The following is a 20091-nucleotide window of genomic DNA, read 5'->3' as shown; positions in this document are numbered from 1 at the left end:
CAGAACTTTGACCCAGGGAGCCTGTTCTGGGCCTTTCACTGGATGCATTTGGACGACATCACATAATAAAACTTAATAACTTGAGGATTTAAACCCGGGCAACGCCGGGTACTTCAGCTAGGTCAATATAACATTGCTCAGTTTTATAAAAATTATTTAGATATTTAGGGTCCGATTCTGAGTTGTATGCAAAATAGGCGCAAGTCTAATTTACTACCTTATGCTCAGGGGCGCATTTACATCTGCTCATATGCAGCGGGCCCCCTCCTAGCCCCTCATCTTACCTTGTGCTGGCAAACTTGTCCCTCCTCCTCGGCGCCATCTTCCCAGTGATATTCAGAAAGATGTTGCATGCGCACAAGAAAGCAAAGGCTTTTGCTCTGATCGCATTCCCTGGAGCTCCCCCTGGTGCCTCAATTTAGTAGGGGGCATGGCCAGACCTCCACAATTTGGCCATGCCCCTTCAGTACCCAGGCCCGTCCTCTCTCTCTACAGCCCTGCCACCTTGTTGCTGCTAATTGCCACTGCGGACACTTGCTGCGATGCATGCGCACACCACGTTTGACATTTTTGGCGCATTCGCAGTTTGCAGAACATCGCAGCAAATTGACTTTTACATAATTATTAGTGAATGATACAAAGTGACTTCTCATCGGCTCGCCGTGTGTTTTTGTTTGTGGTCTTTTAATTATACCTACAGTGACTTTAATACCTCTGCATTTACAGCCCGTGCCACGCCGAAGCGAAATGAAGATAATTTTATTCCACCAAATGACTGCAGGCAGAGCAGGTAGACTGTGTATTGATATAATTTCCATCATTTATCATCACTTTTCAGTCTTATTGATATCCGCACTCATATACAGTAGATGATACACCCTGGAGGCCCACAGAAGCTGTGCATGCTGGGAACTGTAGCTCTTCAGCAGTTGCAGGGCCTCCTGTTGCCTACCTGTGGTTTAGAGACATTACATTCTCAATGGTCTATTTACTAAGCCTTGGATGGAGATAAGTGAACGGAGATAAAGTCCCAACCAGTCGGCTCCTAACTGTAATTTTTCAAACACAGCCTGTGACATGGCAGTTAGGAGCTAATTGATTGCGCACTCTGGATACTCCCCACGTGCTGGCGACGCGCCTGACAAAAAAGGGTGTGTGGTCTAAATAAAGGGGGTGTGGACTCGCGGGGGATCCCGATAACAACACTCCAGGGGTAGCCTAGCATCGCCGGAGATGCTGGGCTTCCCCCGGAGACTGAGCAGTCTGTACTGTCAGCTCCTCTTCTATGACAGGAGCCGGGTGCTGCAGGAGAACGTCACACTGCACCACTCTGTCACTGCAGAGGGGCCGGCATATTGGTGACACCCGGGTGCCCACACCCCCCTCATGACGCCACTGACAAGACAGTATGTATAAGACTAGAATGCGTATGCCAACATTACCAAAGAATTTCAGCATAGGTCTGTCAAATGCATAAAAGGGTTGGCGGGGCACCCCAATGTAAACTGTGATCAATTGTACAGGGGGATTCCTACAAGAGAAAGCAGGAAACTTTTTGGGGGGGCACTCTTCAATGTAATATGTGTATAAAGTAACAATATTAAAATATAACTTAATGGCTGACCTAGGTATGTCCTTTCCGCGTAGAGACTTTAAAATTATTTTAATTTTATTAATCTAAATATTTGCACAATACACTTACAGGCACTAGATTGCGTGTGTTATGGACAGACACATCAACACAAAAACATCTATTTGTTTGAAAATATTACAATTCATATATTGAACCAGGGATGGAATATTTCAGATGTGTAATATAATACTTCTGCACCTGATAAACTACATCAGCGATGCAATACATCCCGTCTCTCTTTGGATACATATTGCAGTTGATTACCGCGGTATGTACCTAGAATATTGCAAAGGATAGCTCTCCCGGTAAGAACCGTCCTTTGCGATCCCCTGGCAAGAGGGACTTCTGGGTTTAACACCCAGAAGTCCCTCTGGCGTCCTTCTGAAGGTGGCGTTACCCACTGCGATGAAGCATTCCGGTGCTTTGTACATATGGGGTATGCAGTAAAACCCCCGAAAACTGCATTTTGGGGGGTTTTACTTTTAACGCATTTCCCCCTTTAGCACATTCCGCCCAATATAACTATGTCTTAAATGCTTGGAAATGCAATGAGTCAATCTATTTGCATTTGGGAGACCAGATTTATTATTATATTGTCTATTTATAGTTATTTAGTCTACTTAAGTTAGAAGTGTCCTGCACTTTTTTTATTTATACAACTCAAAAGCATCTCATTTTGTTGCAGATATGGCTGCTGCTCTGACGGTGTGACCTATGCCCAGGGGTATAACAATGAAGGATGTCCGAATCAGAGGAACCCAATAGCCGATCCAGTAGTATGTATTGTGTTGCTTAGCTTTGTTACTCATGTGCAACTAGTTACAGAGAGAACACTGTGTGTGTGTGTGTGTGTGTGTGCGCGCGCGTGTGTGTGTGTGTGTGTGTATGTATGTATGTGTGTGTGTATATGTATATATATATATATATATATAATTACACTGTAGCTGAAGTACCCGGCGTTGCCAGAGTTTAAATTTTCAAGTTATCAATGGGTTTGATGTAGCTGTCAACATTTCAAAAATAATTAGCAGTTTAGCAGCTCTTTCACCACACCCATAAGGAGAGTTATGGCCAGTGCACTCCGCTGTGAGTTTCGACCGGGACCCCAACCACTCCATTAGGAACCACAAGCCAATTGCCACCCCTCTGTGACATTTTCATCAAAATCCATTCAGTGGAAGGCCTAGAACAGGCTCACCGGTTCAAAGTTCTGTCCAGCGTACACCAATAAAAGGTCCCACCAGGACCCTAACCCCCCCCTAAAACATGACCAGGATCCAACTGGACCACCGTGCATTGGTTTCATCTCAATCGGTGCAGGTGTTGCCAAATGCATAACCGGTCAGACAAACAAACACACCAATTAATTTTATTTATAAGATTGTAGCTGAAGTACTGGCATTTCCTGGGTTTAAATCTTCAAGTTATTAAGTTAGGCATCTCAAACCAATTGCCACAACTCTGAAGTTTTCATCCAAATCCATCCAGGCCCAGATCAGGCTCTCAGAGTCAAAGTTCTGCCCAGCGTAAACTAACAGGAGGTCTGACCGGGACCCTAACCCCCATAAAACCTAGCCAGGATCCAAGTGGAACACCTCATATTGGTTTCACATCTGTGAAGTTTTCATTCAAATCCATCCAATGGAAGGCTCAGAACAGGCTCCACAGGTCAAAGTTCTGCCCAGCATACCCCAAAGTGAGGTCTGACCGGGACCCTAACCCCCCTAAAACCTGGCCAGGATCCAACTGGATCATCTCGCGTTGGTTTCATCCCAATCGGTGCAGGAGTGTCCAAATGCATAACCAGACAGACAAACAAACAGACCAATGAATTTTAGATAGATAATATGGCCAGGTTTCGTCAGGATGGGTCACACAAGATGGATCACACAAATACATCCCCATACTTTGTTTGTATATGAATAATTTCTAAAAACTTGTCTCTAAGAGCAAAACATTTACTGACTCCATTTTAATTCATACAGACTTTCACTTGAAATTTGCTAAACATTGAACCAATCTATCTACATGGGATGGCAGCCATTTTGTGGGCTGAACTGAATGGATTCTTGAGGAAAATAAAGATTTTGAAGTTGCTAGGAACCAGTTACTCATGTATTGAATATTGGCAATGAAATACCTCAATGTCACTGGTTCCTAGTTGTGTGATAGGGATGCATCATATTATACCAATACATATAAGTTAAGACCATAAAATGGCTGCCTCTCCTGTGTGTAGGATACATGTACTGTTTAATAACAATGTACCAAATTAATCTCCTTTCTCATTGGTGTGTCTCATTTACAAGCTGCATATGTGAACTGCTTCTTTATGTGCAGTCATTTGTCCACCATACGTATGTCAAGGTGCATGTCCAATTCACTTTCCCTGGGGGAAAAAACTGCACCTAAGTTTGCGAATGTGTTGATAAACCTTTAAATCCGCAGGGTGAAAGTCACGACTACTCAAAGGTGACCCTCTCAGTTTGTGGTTCCCAAACTTTTTTGAAACACTGCGTCCTAGAGTATAAGCAATGTTTTCACGGCACCCCTAAGCCAAAAGTTTGTTATTGAGAAATTCAGAAAAGAATTTAGGGTGCTGCGGTGCACAGTTTGGGAACCACTAATTTAGACTTTGAAATTTTCCACTTAAAAAATACTGCTTGGTTTATCCTAATGTATGCCAAATGAATTGACTCATGAGAGTGCTGTAGATTGGTGCTGTCTTTATTATATTAAATTAGGATAACAGAGCAAAGGAATGAGAGAGAGATCACATAGTCTACAGGGCATACCAGACAGAGACCAGGAATGTATTGTTTTAGTTTTTTTTTTTTGTCAATAGCTGTTAGTGAACACCTTCAGTATATTCCTTGTCTCAGCCCACTAGTCAGTTGCCACCACTCCTTGTACACACTAATGATACTGTGTGTGTATTTAGATGCCTTCCGATGAATGCAGAACATCTCAATATGGATGTTGCTTTGACAACCTCAATAGAGCCGCTGGTCCCGTTGGTGAAGGATGTCAAAGTCAACCAAGTTACGGTAGGTTATCCGAGGTTGTTTTGTCTAAATATGCTAATGTATTGGAAACATTTCATTCCAATTCAGTATTAAAAGAATGAACAGAAACAGAAATAGAGGGGAAAGGAAAAAGGAAGCAATTGATAGTGAAAACATAGTGTTTTGTGTCTATAGTTACTAAGTTGTGAACTGTGAATTCTGTTTTGTCTTATTGATATTACATTTTTGACAGGTTATCCTGCTATGTGCAGCCTTCCCAGTGCTCTGGGGCCTTGCACCGATTGGACAACTCGCTGGTACTTTGTGCAGGATGTTGGAAAATGTAATCGGTTTTGGTACGGTGGCTGCCATGGCAACAAGAATAACTTTGCAACTGAAGAAGAATGCATGAGCTCCTGCAAGAAAATCCCAGGGAGGACGACAGGTACCATAGAGTATAGGTACCGCAAGCGAGGAATGAAATGGGACCGTTTGTCACATGAACGTCCAGGGGTTGATGATGGAACACCTTTTGGAATTGAAAAAGGGGAACAACCTCAAGGCATTGTCAGAATCCTTGACCAAGACCCTGAAGGGCGTATTCTGTCAGGACATGGATGGGATGAGAGTAACATGGGTTATGGAGCATCTCAACCAACCATAGAGCAGACCCAGTATGGATCATCGACGGAAGATGGTTCTTTGCCTCGTCACTCCTCCATTTATAAGTAATGCTTCCTTAAAGTAAAAAAAATACTACTGCAGTTACAGATAGGATTGTCTGCACCTGTAACATAGCACACTTGTAGATTTGGGTTGGCATGTTGGTATGCATATTTATATTACCTATAGTTGCCTTATATACTGTACATATAGAGAGATATATATCGGAATTTCCTTGCTGAGGAGAATGGTGCCCTCCCAATTACCTCTCCTTGCAGGGGAGAGGACCATGCAATGTATGTAACGGCTGCACTCAGGACGGCTTGTAATAAAGACTCAGAGTCCCGTTATATATCGACATTTCAGAACTATATTTGACCATTCTTTCATCAGGATTACAGATCCTGATGAAAGAATGGTAAAATATAGTGCTGAAACGTTGATATATAACAGAACTCAGAGTCTTTATTACAAGCCGTCCTGAGTGCAGCCTTTACAAGCATCTTATTTCTTTATATATTAATTATTGGTGTTTATTAAGCATTTTCAACCTTTGGGAATACAGAACAGGAAGGGGGTAAATGACTAAGAAGCGCTTATATAGTATGAATCGACTTTCATTGTGTAAATCTTCAGATTTCCTTGTTAACTAAACTTTGTTTTTTACACAATTGTATGGCATAAATGTCGTCATATTACCTTGTCCGGTCACACTCAAAATAATTCTGATACTTAAATTCAGAAAGATGCCATGTTCTTCTCACATCTACCATGCTTCTATATGTTTTTTTTTTAACATCTTAGAATTATTTTGGACAAGGCAGAATCCTCAGTTATGGAGGCATCAGCTGGACAAACCATCCGTCTGCTCTGCAGAGTGAGCGATTACCCTTTTCCGAGAGTGGAATGGCAGATAGACGGAAGTCCTGTGTCCTCTACAAGGTCAGACATTGGCATACTGTTACTTTCATCCCTCTAGCTAAGGTCACCGGTCACCCTCTGTTGAGCATTTCATACTTCTAAACCATGATTAAACCAAACAGGCCATCTTGCAGAGCTGCTATTTCCTGATAACTTTAGCAATACTTTGTTACAGGATATTTGCTATAGTTTGAAATCCTCAACCACTTTTTTATTCATGCAAAAATACCCACTAGCACTTTTCAGCAAGGTTTCACTTTTTTTTACAGCAGCTGGTATTGCAGTGTATATATGTTTATCATACACCAGACTTTTCTACTTGGAGATTGTTGTATCTACCTGGAGGCTTTATCCGTGGTAGCAAGGCTCATTTCCCATTACTGATGGCAAGGCAGTGGGCTTGTTACACTGTCACCCCACATTTGGTGGGCACACAGATCCACATACCCACAGGGATTCAGAACAAAGGAAAAAAAAATGCTGATCCTTCCAGACCTTCACTGTGGCCTCTGATCCTTCAGTCCAGCAGAAACCATAATACCTCGCCAGTCCTGACACGTCCAGATGGTGCTTACTGTCCTGTCTCCGGTTCCCCTCCCTCAGAGCAGCACTCCTCTTCTGGCTTCTTTATTGAAACCTGATCTTTCAGGGCTGGAGCATACTTTCTCCTGATCACTTCATTGGTGTTTCTTATCTTATAGGGGCTGTCACTAATGTCAGACACCTGCCCATCTCTGCTTCAGACCTTCTGCCAGCAGCCACGCCATGCTGTCTGAAGATACTAGGTTAAAAATATTTATATCCTGAGACTAGCCTAGTCACTAGAGATGGGATGTAGTTATAACACCGACAGTCGGGACGCCGGCGCTTAAAATGCTTGTCATCTGTCAGAATCCCGGCGCTGGCATCCCAACGGTAAGTATTGGGGTTAGGCGTAAGGGTTAGGCACTAGGGGGGGATGGGTAGGGAGAGGGGGAGGGTTAGGATACCTACCAAAGATGTCGGTATCCTAACCATGTCTGGATGCTGGCGTTGGGATTCTGACCGCCGGGATCCCAAATGCCGGCATCCTGTACACAAGTTGTAGTTATAATACCGACCGCCGGAATCCCGACATGTCAGAATCTTGGTGCCGGCATCCCGACCGCCGGGTAAGTATTGGGGTTAGGCACTAGGGGGAGGTTAGGCTTAGGGGGTAGGGTTAGAATGCTTACTGACCGGTGTCGGTATCCTAACCCTTTCGGGATGTCAGCGTCTGGATTCTGACCACCAGGATCACAAGCGCCAGGCATCCCGTACCCAACCCAGAATAATAATGGCATTGTTACTAGACTTAACCACTGCATTGCTTGTCTGCAGATTATCGCTCTCTGGTGGGGGTGGCACATCCCATAGTCTCTGTACACTGGACTGGACCCATAGCCCGGCGGCTATCAGCTTGGGCACGAAACAACACTTAGCTTACCTATGGGAGCAGGCAGCGCTTGTCTCGTGAAACTAAACCAATATAAATGTAGAAGCACTGGTAGGTTAGCTTACATTTGGATATCTTGTCCGTGCTTCTAGATTTCTTTTTGTTTCATGTCACATATTCAGGGTTTAGTTGCCTGATAGCAGCAGACAGGTGATCTGCTGCTATCCCATTTTCCTTACCCAAGGTGGCTATGCCTTTTTTACAGACTGTGTACTGTTACGGTTACAAGCAAATGTTTTTCTGTTGAAACCTGTGGTGCGTTCTCCAGTCATCAGTGTGAAAAACTGACCTGGGGGCTTGGATCTCCCCTTCTCCTCAAAGTCAAAAAGCTCCATTGTAAAGAAGGATTAATCAACAGGGCCCCTTTGGATGTTAGGGTGGTCAAGGGAACCCCCTATCATCAACAGAGCCAAAAGGCCCCTTAGGGGGAAAAGGTCTTCAGTTTCCCTCTGTCGCAATGCTCAGGACATTTTTTTCTCACCAGGGTTGGTCAAAGCTTCCCTCTGGTAAACAGAAGGAGAGAGCCTCAGATGACTTGGGGAGAGAGGGACCCATAAGGGTCTACACCCAAAACCACACAAACATGAAAACCACACAAACATGAAAACCACACACACCCCCCCCCCCCCCATAAAAAGGAGTGCTGAAGTGGCAAATAAAATGCAAGTGCAAAAATAAATAAGCCCCAGCCTTTTAGCCAGGAGTATAATACTGTATCCTTGCCCCGGCCATAATGCTAGGTCAATGGAAAAATGAAATGGTGCTACCTGACAAAAAATAAATGCCATAGTCTGTGCAGTGGTGCTGTCCATCACCAGTGACTTTTGCACCCATGGCTCAGGCAGCACCAGGGGCACATAGCACCTCAGGCTTCCAGCAGCCGGCCTCTTGGCCAGAGGATCAGGTGAAGGCCCATCGCCTGCTGGGGGCACCTTTAAACCACACAGCGTATACCTGATCTTAGCCATAAGGCCGAGAAGCACATAATATACAATGCATAAACCAGGAAATGGGTATCTGAAGGAAAAGGTTCCCAGTGTACTAAATGTTTATTGATCATGCCTGGTACCCACCTTTCTTTAAGACTGGAGAGTTTTGGGTTGGGGGATGAAAGACTTAAAAAATAAAGTGCATCCAAGGTGGGAAAAACTAACCCTTTGTCACACGTGTGACTCTTATTATATATTTTGAATCCTTTATTTTCAGCCAGCAATATCATATTGGCCATAGGTGAATAACAATTTCTGTATTCATAAAGACTGACTAAGCGCATTAATGTTATTTATAATTTAAGTTTTAGATAATATTGCCTACAAATATTATTAGAGTGTTTTCGTATTGGATGAAATTAAATTTGGTTTTATAGCCAGCTACCATAACTAGTGGTGTAGAAGCCAATAACCATCCGACTATCTTTGCTTGTGTTTGGATAGGCACACATACCAATCGGACAACTCCTTAGTGATCAGTCATGTTCGAGCTGAGGATGCTGGTAGCTACATGTGTGTGGTTTCCAACGGCAACCGCAGAGAAACACACACAGTGCAGCTGGAAGTGAATGGTATGTTTATAACCCTTGCCTACAATATACAGTACACCATTGCTATCTGATGGTACCTTTCATTATAATAGATTTGTATACTGCTGTGTGTGACATATAATAGAAATATTTTGGTTGACATTTCCTGAATGTTCAGTGACCAGATCTGACCCACAGGGGGCTCATTCTCTGACTAGGAGACATTTCCTTCTCCCAGTCACTGGGTGTTCCATGGTCAGAGTGCATTATTTGCACTGACAGGACCATACATTTGTTTATTAGACTGTTGCATAGGACTAAATTCAGTAGTAGGGCAGCTCTACATTCCAATTCCCTAATGCAAATGACACCGATCAGAATGTCACCATTTACAATGATTAATGTTAAAATCATTAATGCTGACACCTGCAGAATGTTGACAATGTAATAATGTTAACATTTCCATTAGGATTAGGGAGACCATTATGTAAAAAACACACTGTCAACATTACAGCAGTGTTGACATGGTTTATGTAGACATCATGAACATGTCAACATTACAACCATGTCTTTCGTTGAACTAATGATTTTTGTCGACATAATGTGCTACACCTAGGGTCCATAAAATTAATTAGCCATCAGTATTTTGTATTTTACAAAGGGGTACGAGAAGTCTATGGCAGCTACTAGCTCTATTTTGTTATCATAGTTTATCTAGTGTTCACTATGAATATTGTTTTACGGTACCTTTTCATGCAGATTCATAATCTACTTTTCAAAATAGTATTGACTCACTTCTCACCATGTGAGATAACACCTTACTTTATATGTACCATGGTACACAGTCATTCTTGTCAGGCCCATACTTGTGGTAAGGCCGCATTGATCTGGGGGGTAGGGGAGGTACTCTGCTACATAATTGTTTCCATTTTTATTTTGTACATTGCTCTATTTTAGTCCATGTTTAAGTAGGACATGGAAATAATGATTAGAGTAATTTGTATGCATTTATTGTACTTACATAGAGGTGGGTCTGTGGGGTGGTAACAAACAAAATCTATAGGCTATTGATAAGTGCAAACCAGTTTAGTAGTCATGAAATATTTATCTTGTGACATTATCTTAGGAAGGGAGTCAAGCGGAGGACAAAGATCACATCATGCTGGTCACAAGGGCAGAGGGTTGAATGAAAATATAAGGAGAACGGAGTCTTCTGCTGCTCAGATAGCGAGAGATAACCCGCACAGCAGTCGCACTGTGCCCTCGGGGAGAAGGTAATCTGCTGAATTCCATAATTGAGGCTAAAAAAAAAAACAAAAGTAATTTTTCTTAGGGATTAAAAAGTTGTTGTATGATGCATAAAAAAATTACTTCTACAAATAAAAAAAAAGCATGAAAAATATAAATGTAACTTCAAAAAAGTATTTATTGTTCTTTGCTTAGGACATCTTCGACAGACCCCATGGTATTGGAAGCAAATCTTGGTCATCGAATAAGACTTTCTTGTCATTTGGAAATATCTCCCAGCACCACTGTGGAATGGCAAAAAGATGGGATGCCATTGCCTTCAGTTAGGTATGATCATTCACTAGAGGAGGGTTGTACCAGACTGTAATAGGAAAGAACAAACACAATGCAAGTGATGATGAGCATCACTTGACCTGCCGTATGTTTCCAGGTATAGGAAACAAGCAGATGGTTCTCTTGTCATAAGCCGCGTGAGCTCGGAAGATTCTGGGATCTATATATGCGCCACTACAGCGGGACCCCGCCGAGAATTCAGACAGATTAAACTGAATATCAGAGGTTGGTCTATAATAATGCCACTGACATATAGAAGGTCTAATGAAGATATCTTGTATGATATCATCTAGAAGTATGAATTTCAAGACTAATTGGCTTCTACAACCAACAGAACACTTAATGCAGAAAGTAAGCTAAAGTAATGCTCCTGACATCCCCGGATATAGTATACAGCAAATGCTTGTTAGACACAACATTTACAGTTATCACACTCTGTTATAGGGGAGCTGAAAATCACTGAAGCGCCCAGCGGTGTTGCAGTGCGGGAGGGTGAAGACGCTTCTCTGACATGTGTGGTGAGAGGTGACAATGTCAACGTTCAGTGGTCAAGGTAACAACTTTCTATTTTACCCAAGTGTACATTTTAGGTATGACCAAATCTGCTATTGTTTTTGCATCTATAGATAATGTGTTTAACCAATGGTTTTTTCTTAGAATAATAGACTTATTTGGCTTGTGTCCTAATAAGCGTCACCAGTGCTGGAGCCAAAAGGTTTTTGAGCAGGGCACATGCAGATTCTAAGATAGAACATCATGTTGAAAGAGGAGTGTGCTACTGCGCAGACTCCAGCCTTCCTGTCCTTCCAGGGAGGCTTCATGCTCTGTTCCTAGATGGCCACCAGAATCATTACTGAATATGTGGAGGGGCCATCTGGTCTTGTACTGTGAAGAGTGACATGGTGGGAGACAGTCTCCTACATAGCTCCTATATGAGGGACTTGCATATTACCTTGCATTTACTGCTACTCCAGCATCCTATACCTCTACCCGCAAGCTTTGCTCCATCCACACCAGTGTATCACAGGGAGTATGGCTGTACATCACATATCTATCAATAAACCATCCAACTGGTTAGGCTTGGGGTTTACAAATGTGGTCCCCAAGTCACCTCAACAGTTCAGGTACTAAAGATATCCATGTTTGAGCACAGGTGGTTAAATGAAATTGACTGAGGTACTAATTAAGTCACCTGTGGTCAAGCATGGCTATCTTTTATACCTGAACTGCCTTGAGGACCGCTTTTGGGAACCTCTGAGTTAGGCAACTGGGCTGTCTGTAGTGATAAGGCTTCCGCTGGTGTGTACATACACATTGGCAACACATCCAACTATATTCACTGCTTTTGGGGGCTGAGCTCTATAGACCTCGTCACTGAAAATATGACACGTTACATGACTGATATTTATCCCAATAGGAATGGTGTCCCCGTGCAGCCAGATGGACGTCACACCTATGTGTCTCCTGATGGCAGCTTGATGATAAGGAACACCAAGGCTGCCGATGAGGGGTCCTATACATGTAACGCATATAGCGGCACTCACTCAGTTAGTGCCAGTGCAGAAGTCAGAGTGAACAGGCATAAGCCAGTGGGTAAGTTACATGGAATGTTCGTTCTTCTGCTGCTATATGGGCACTGGGTCATGAGAAGCTCTCTGGTCATTGCCACCCAGCTGATTTGCCTGTACATTATACTTGTCTTGCCCTGGCCCTTTCCGGTAAATGAATGTGGTATAAAAAGGTCACATTGGCAAATAGAGGGAGAGAGATGCCCTATTACTGTATAAAACATGCATCAGCAGTCTGAAAACCACAATTGAACAATTTGAAGATTTATTGCCCGATGTTAGGATCTCCCAATCTAGCAATCTGCACCCATACATGACAGATCTTTTTCAGGGATTTGCAGATCGATTGCAGCAAACACAGATCTGCCAATCTTGAAAGGCCCATCGTTTTACTAGTAACGGTCTGCAAATCTGCTGGTCATGTCCATACACTAGCAATCTACAGCCCCAATCCATCTGTGACATCCAATATGTTGGAAAATCTGTTGTAACAATTCCAACCACTTTTTGGTTGCGATCTGTGAAGCCCATACATTGCCGATTTTATACTCAATCCATTGCAAAATTGCCACAATTGATTGCTGATGTATGGAGGCCTTAACATAAGTGTGACACTACCAGGGGATTTATCACACTGACCTACATGATCCGATCTCACCAGTGTTTTTGACAGTCCCTGCAAAGCACAATCCCGACCGCACTCTTCACACATCTACCCACGTGGGAGGGACTAAGCTCAATGTCTTTCCTTTTAGTAGCAAAGGCCATGTCTAAGTTCACTTAGGCCACTTCTCTTCCTCGGCCCCTCCCTCCCAGCCATTGCCTAGGTGCATTGTGGGCAGTTTAGTCCCCCCCACACACGCCCCACAATTAATTACCAGCCCAGGACCTCTGAGCCTGGTATGGTTTTGGGAAAATGGTGTGGGGTTCTCCCTAATCTTCAATAAGCAGCACCAGGCTGAACCAGCAGGGAGACAGACAGCATGGGGTCCAGCCCCAAACTGGTTAGCCCAGGGCTGAAATTGCTCAGAAAGTGGAGAGCCTAAAAATTAAGAGACGTAGGGATCCAAAGCAAGAAAAAAAAACAAATCTGAAATATGATTGTTTTGATGGCTTGCTCTAGTATGGATCTGCCTATGTGTCTCCAGCACAAGCCTCAAACACAATTGCTAACTTACATAGATGATCAGAAAAATCACCATCGCAAAATATAAAATAAATTACAATCCCTGAACTGTTTTTGTTTCCCAGACCCACATCTTTATTTTTACACTAAACAGCCTAGAGAATTTGAAGACTGACTTAAAAAACTTCCATTTTAGCTGAAATTTGTACTTAAAAAAAACAAAACAAATAGGATTGACCCCTCCATAGCACTTATTGAAAATATGGAATAATAGCAGGTATACTGGTGAAATTTAAAAGGTTTGCAAGCTTTTAAACAAAAAAGTGCAATCATACAATGTATAACAACATTGATTTATTTATCCAAGATCAGTCCTTGTTCATTTTAAAATAAATATAGCGTAACTTTTTTGACTCCAATACTGGGGTCAGAATATACAGAGAAGTATTGAAATATTACCGTTTCTTTCTTTCTTTTTTCCATTCAGCATCCGCAGTTAAAAACATGGAAACCGATAGTGAATGCATTGACAGTCCTGAACTGGCTAATTGTGACCTTATTGTTTATGCCCAACTTTGTGCCAATGAATACTACAGCAGCTTCTGTTGCGCCAGCTGCTCTAAGCACAGCTCATCACACAGACGACACCACGGCTGAGAGACTCTCTGTAAGGTGTCTATAGTGCTTTGATGACGAGAAAGCTGGAGTGACTAAAGGACCTTATTAGATCTGTGAATTATCAAGGACATAATATAAGTTGGGGTTGGATGTTGTGTAGGTCACTGTAAGAATGTAAAAGGCAAATGTATAAAGAATCCAAAATTGTCGCTTTACCTAACCCACCCACCCCAAAATAATTTCAAGGTTAGTTTTTGGTCAGTGTAATATCTCCCTCTCTCCCCCCCCCCAAAAAAAAATGACATGATCTGGATCTGTACAAAAGTGAGACTCACCCGTGGAAAGTTACCCACTTGTCACAGGACAGAAACACATTGATACAGACCCCTAACAGTATAAACTCACCAGTCATGCATGAATTTAGTAGATAGCTAATCTTTTATAATTCCTTTTATTTGTAGGGCACCAATCTTTGCTACAGCATATAAGTTTTAATGGGTCAGTTTTATTTTCAGATCTACAGTACAGTTTTACACCCAAAACTAACTTACAGCAGGGGGTATTATAGCAAGGCTAGGTTAGATGTTTCCTTGGCACCTGTACAACTAAACCCGAGAATTGTATTACAACGTTTAGTATTTCAAACTATACTATATAGGTTAACAAAAATATCATGGTGTGAGTAATGGTTAACGGAACATTCCAAACCTACACCACCATGAACACTTAAATAAACACACAAAACAAACAAGGTAAAAAATAACACAAATACAAGCCAACTGCCAAGGAGTAAAATGGTTTAAAAGCTCAAATTGCAAGGTGTACTTTGCTCCATCAACATTTATCATAGCCTTGCATAAAAATAAAAATAACCAGTTCATGCATACAATATCCAGAAATGTATTACAGTTCTGCTGCCCTAAAATGTTTAAAGAATATTCCAGTAACTGCAGAACTAAGATATGATACACAGAAGCATTCAGTCAACAGAGTCTTGTACTGGCCAGTTGATCATCCTCTAACATAATGTATACGGCACTGGCTAATTGTTATAATAAGAGCTCTATTGGTAAGATGGTAATAAGCTAGAAGCAAACCAAGTATTTAAATAATATGTACCCCTCCTCTCCCCTAGGTGCTTTAGTTGATTACTTGTATGTTCTATAAACAAAAGTAAGAAAACATAAAATAAAAAAGTGTGACGACAGTGGTGTATAAATTAAATAAAGAAAAAGAGGAGATGGAAATACTTATTCACATGTTCTAAGTAGCGACTAAGTGATATTTTAGTGTATGGTGTCACTATGTTAAGTTGAATTCTTTAAGCTTCCAATATGATTTTTTTCCCCCTGCCTTATGATGGAAATGTAGCACGTACAAAAGCTGTTTTAACACCACATGCAGAACAATTTGTTACAAATTTGTAAAGACACAAACTCCCCCCCCCCCCCCCATGTATTATTTACACCAGAAATTGGAGAAATCCCTTGCACATGTATTGTACTATAACCTACAGATGTCAGACTAATCTTACAGTTCACTTCTGTTGCTGCAGAGCTGTTAAGTTTAAATGTGTTTCAAGTAAAAATCAGCAGCAACATACAATAGTGATTGAGATAAACTTGCAGGGGTTCCTTTAAATACCATTTTCTAAGTAGCAGCAAAAAGTTTTTACAATACTCTTTACTTGCTGAAACAATTTTTTAATGTACATTATTCTACTTAGTACCATCCCAACCATCTTGATTTTGGCAGGACAGTCCCTCTTTTTGGACACTTCTCCACCTGCGGGCCGCAGTGTCCCATGGCAAAGGGGGAGGATCGGAGGCCCTCTCTCACATGCCATGCGCATGGCATCTATACAGTGCAGAGTGGGACTGGAGGTATGGCCAGCAGCTTCCGGAGCTCTGAGTATACCCCTTACATGCCGAAAATGGGGGAACGACTATAATATAAACGGATTTAGTGAGGTAAAAATAAACTGCCAGAGAATTGGATGAAATTCCACAATAAGTGAATGAATGGTTCAAAAAAAGAAACAGCAGCAAAGTAACAATAAAAAAAGGACTATACTATAATGTTTAACTCAGAATTGCACGTTCTTTATATGTAAAGTATTGAACAACCCAACAAAAACAGGCCGTGTTGCAGTTCCACAGTTTGACTTAAATGTAGTTTTACATGTACTTATTATATATAAGTTTGTGCATTATATAGTGAAGAGAAACACTATGAGAGAATGTTATAGGTGTAAGCATAAAAGTCTAACTATAAAAATATATATATTTTTAAGGACTAAAAAAAATATGGTTGCGGAATATATTGTTCCCTGTGTGTTGATATGATAAAGAGAATATATTGCTCAATTATAAGTGGTTCTTAGAGAAAATAGTATTTGGTAATATTCATACTGTATATGTGTAAAACTTTGTACAAGCTGATGAAACCGAATATAGCCTGAAGTTAGGGCTTCCAGAAATTTTAATAAAAAACACCCCCAAAACCTGGGACACCCACAAGAAATTTGGTGCACTCATTGTTTTTTGGTGGGGGGGGGGAGAGGTGTATCAAATACTGTAGAACAGATAGAGGAATGGATTTGGTTAGTTCAGTGGCATTTAATTCTTGGGAAAATTCCAGGTAGACAAACCCAAAACAGTTTGAGGAATGTCAAGATATACTATACCCCAGGTACATAGTACGCGATACAGGGAAGGTCCACTCCCTGCATTTCCTACTTAATAGCTGAATAATTAATGATGCAAGGAAGTAATGTAACAGCTATACCAACTTTACTAAATGACGGTACTTTCTGATCACTCCAACATGGAAACGTTTTACTACTGTCCATTGCGAACAAATGCTAGAATAGACCATTAGTAAAAGTTAAGTCGTAGATTTACTGTTTACACAAAACTGGCAATCTTCAAAAACAGTTCAATATAGGTTCTACCAGCTTGTACACACACACGAGTGGTAACCATGGACACTCTTATTTACTGAGATACAACAAATGATTAGTTAAGCATTTTAATTGTTCCCAAAATTTTTTTGAGATACACATACACTATACCTTCCCTCCTATGGGCCGTATTCAATTAGCGGCGAAAAGCCGTTTTCAGCGATAAAGTTTCGGGAGTGACGTCATTTCGCCATCCGATAAGTTTCCTCCATATTCAATGCTGGAGATTTTTCGCTGGTGCGGAAACTCAATGCAATGGAACTGGCGAAAAAGTTTTGCCTATGAATAGGTGTCGCAAAAAAGTGCAGAATTGGGGTTTTGGGGTGCAAACTTTGGAAAACCCCCCCTGGACCCTTGGGACAGTCCCCCAAAAAGTAAACTGCGTACAAAAAAAAAGTTTAAAAAATACTTTAGATCACCCTAAAATACTTTCATTTTGGGGGTGAAAAAGTCTAAAGTTGGGGGACAAATTTAAAAACTAGTGAAATAGACTCCAGGGGGGTTCCCAAGTATGCCTCAGGTGTTTTTTAGTTTGCAGGTGGTAGCGGCAGGTGTTTTTTTTAACGTTTTTTTAAACTTCACTTTAGAATATGCTAGCACCCATTTTCATGTACCCCATTATGCTAGCACCTTATTTTCTGCTATAAAAACTGCTAAATGCTATTCTTCACCACTTGTGCAAATATGCTAATTAGCAGCTATTGAGAGCATTTAAGTACCCCAAATACCTTCAGCAGGGCTATTCAGGGGTATCTATAGTGATTCCTCAATGTTAGTGCGCCTTTTTTTTTTTTTTTTTTTAGGGGTGTCAGGCTGATTTTCCCAAAACTGACAGCACTTTTCGTCTGTTTGCGTTTTGCCGGGTCCCGTTTTTGCTGATTTCTAATTGAATAAGGGGATAAGCGGGGACGAGCGCGATACTTTTTCGCATGGAAAATCAGCGATTTCGGGGAAAAGTCCGGCATGCAAAAAATACGGGACTTTTCGCATCTAATTGAATATATCCCATATTAGATAGTGTATTGACCAATGTGTGTGTGTATCTTTTTCTACTAGTAAATGTCAAAAGAATCATTATTACACAACAGTGCACTAGTCTGTTCAGCAACTTTTTTGAACAGCTACACATTTGATTATTTAATCATCTCTCCACAAACCTTTGATGTTTGCGTCTGAAACCAGGCTTTTATTCCAAAGAAAAGTACAAATACATTTTAATTTCACTTGACCGCATTGCTTTATATAATGCTTCACCTGGACAGCTCTCATCATCAAGACAGATATATATATATATATATATATATATATATATACACACACACACACACACATATATATATATATATATATATATATATATATATATATAATTGCAGTTCTTTAAATTAGAAAAAGTTTAAAGTTTCAGCTCCTATGTAATCCTGCTCACCTACTGTGTGTGTTGCTGATTGGGCAATTTTCAAGAAAACTGACCTCCTAGTGCTGTATGCTTATTATGCTGAGTGACCTATCGTGGCGTCTTCCTGTTGCTGGCGGTCATGGGACCAGACATGTGACTGAAGGGCACTCCGGTGAGCATTTTCCCTCCATCCTTAACCCCCCCCCCCCCCTCCCCCCCAGCGTCTAACCCTAAACCCCCCCCAACCCTAACCTTCCTGGTGGCATCTAACTCTCTGCATCCTGAGAATGTGAACATTTCACATGGCGATATTGAGGTGTCGTAATAGTGAATATGTTGACATTCTGAGGATGCCAACATGGTGCATTCTATGTCAACATTGACTATTAACTAGTGAGGGCTGCAAGCAGGATCACATAGTCAACAGATATGGGGATAAATGTAATAACCTCCGAACTTCCAACGCTGCAGTGTTTTATGAGAGTCTCACCGCATTTTTAAAGTGACATTCCTTTTAAAGGCTAAACCATAAATAAATCCCCGCAGAGTCGAAAGCTATTACATTTAGCCCATAATCTATAACGATACTTTAAGGTGATCTTAACCCGACAGATCGGGGGGCCAGATTAGTGGCCACATCTGAAAGGTTTAGTTCCTCTGGGCTCCTAAGAATCCATCCCTCTAAGCACAGTTATTGAGTGGAATGTCAGCACACATGGAGAGGTTACGCTCATCTTCCACCCACATTTTCTGTAGTCCCAATTGATAACAGATAGATCTCAAAGAGATGTTAGCTGTCCGTTTGGACCCGTAGACAATTATTTCTAAAACAAAATAATGCAACAGCAGGAAGCAGAGTGTGGCATTGCCCATTTATACATTAAGAAGCACTGTATAGGGTATAGGGTTAGCAATGCTGAAGGTCACTCAGGAAAATCATTAGTAGTGTGAGCAGGAAGCTGCACTCGGAGCTCTCCATGGTATAGTAGGAGAGTATTGGGTATATTCTACCATAGCTGTGTAACCCCAACAATCTCCACCAGTATTTCCAAGACTAACTTTAGCATCAAAATAGAATATTGGTAATTTTTTTTATTATATAGTGCACTTCTGGCTAATTAAATATATTTTTATTTAAAGATATTAAGTATGTGCTATATATTTAAGTGTTGGGGAATATATTTATAAGATGATGCAGTCCTGTTTTATTGCATAATGCAGTTTCCCCCTTTTTCCCATCATACTCTCTAACCCTAAATAAACTGACTGTAAATACAATGTGAAATCGTATTGTTTCTGTTACATAAACAGGTGCAAACTAATAAATAGATATATATATATATATCTATCTATATATCACAAAAAATCCCAAACTGCGCTGATAAATTCACATACAGCAGCACCCTTCAGTAAGTCCCCTGTTAGAAGGACTAATTCAAAGATTTACAAATGGATTACTGATGGGGCGCTAAATCGCAACACAATTTATTTTAAAATTTGTAAAACACAATGCAATCTCTCCAAAGGCTTATACATCTTCTTTTTCTTTTGAAGAGACAACTTCACCGTTATTCCTACTCGTTCTCAATTTTGATCAATTAGTCCAAACTATGAGTTCGCAT

The 20091-nt window shown here is 41.1% G+C and overlaps 1 protein-coding gene across 2 annotated transcripts in view; it reads left to right on the top strand.

Moving 5' to 3' along the window:
• PAPLN (papilin, proteoglycan like sulfated glycoprotein) overlaps positions 1–19747 on the top strand; it is a 111474-nt gene extending 91727 nt beyond the window's left edge. For both annotated transcript variants that reach the window (XM_088471269.1, XM_088471268.1), the window contains 12 exons: positions 727–790; positions 2319–2409; positions 4575–4680; positions 4892–5366; positions 6106–6243; positions 9130–9257; positions 10342–10489; positions 10659–10790; positions 10894–11021; positions 11241–11349; positions 12214–12389; positions 13978–19747. In XM_088471269.1, coding sequence (XP_088327395.1) covers positions 727–790; positions 2319–2409; positions 4575–4680; positions 4892–5366; positions 6106–6243; positions 9130–9257; positions 10342–10489; positions 10659–10790; positions 10894–11021; positions 11241–11349; positions 12214–12389; positions 13978–14147 — 1865 coding nt within the window. In that variant the 3' untranslated portion in view covers positions 14148–19747. The remainder of the gene's footprint in view (positions 1–726; positions 791–2318; positions 2410–4574; positions 4681–4891; positions 5367–6105; positions 6244–9129; positions 9258–10341; positions 10490–10658; positions 10791–10893; positions 11022–11240; positions 11350–12213; positions 12390–13977) is intronic.
• The last annotated feature ends 344 nt before the right edge of the window (positions 19748–20091 follow it).

Source organism: Taudactylus pleione, unplaced genomic scaffold, assembly GCF_031769625.1.
Source record: "Taudactylus pleione unplaced genomic scaffold, aTauple2 ptg000113l, whole genome shotgun sequence".
NCBI lineage: Eukaryota > Metazoa > Chordata > Amphibia > Anura > Myobatrachidae > Taudactylus > Taudactylus pleione.
The sequence above is the reverse complement of the archived record's forward strand: the minus strand, read 5'-3'. Positions and strand labels throughout refer to the sequence as shown.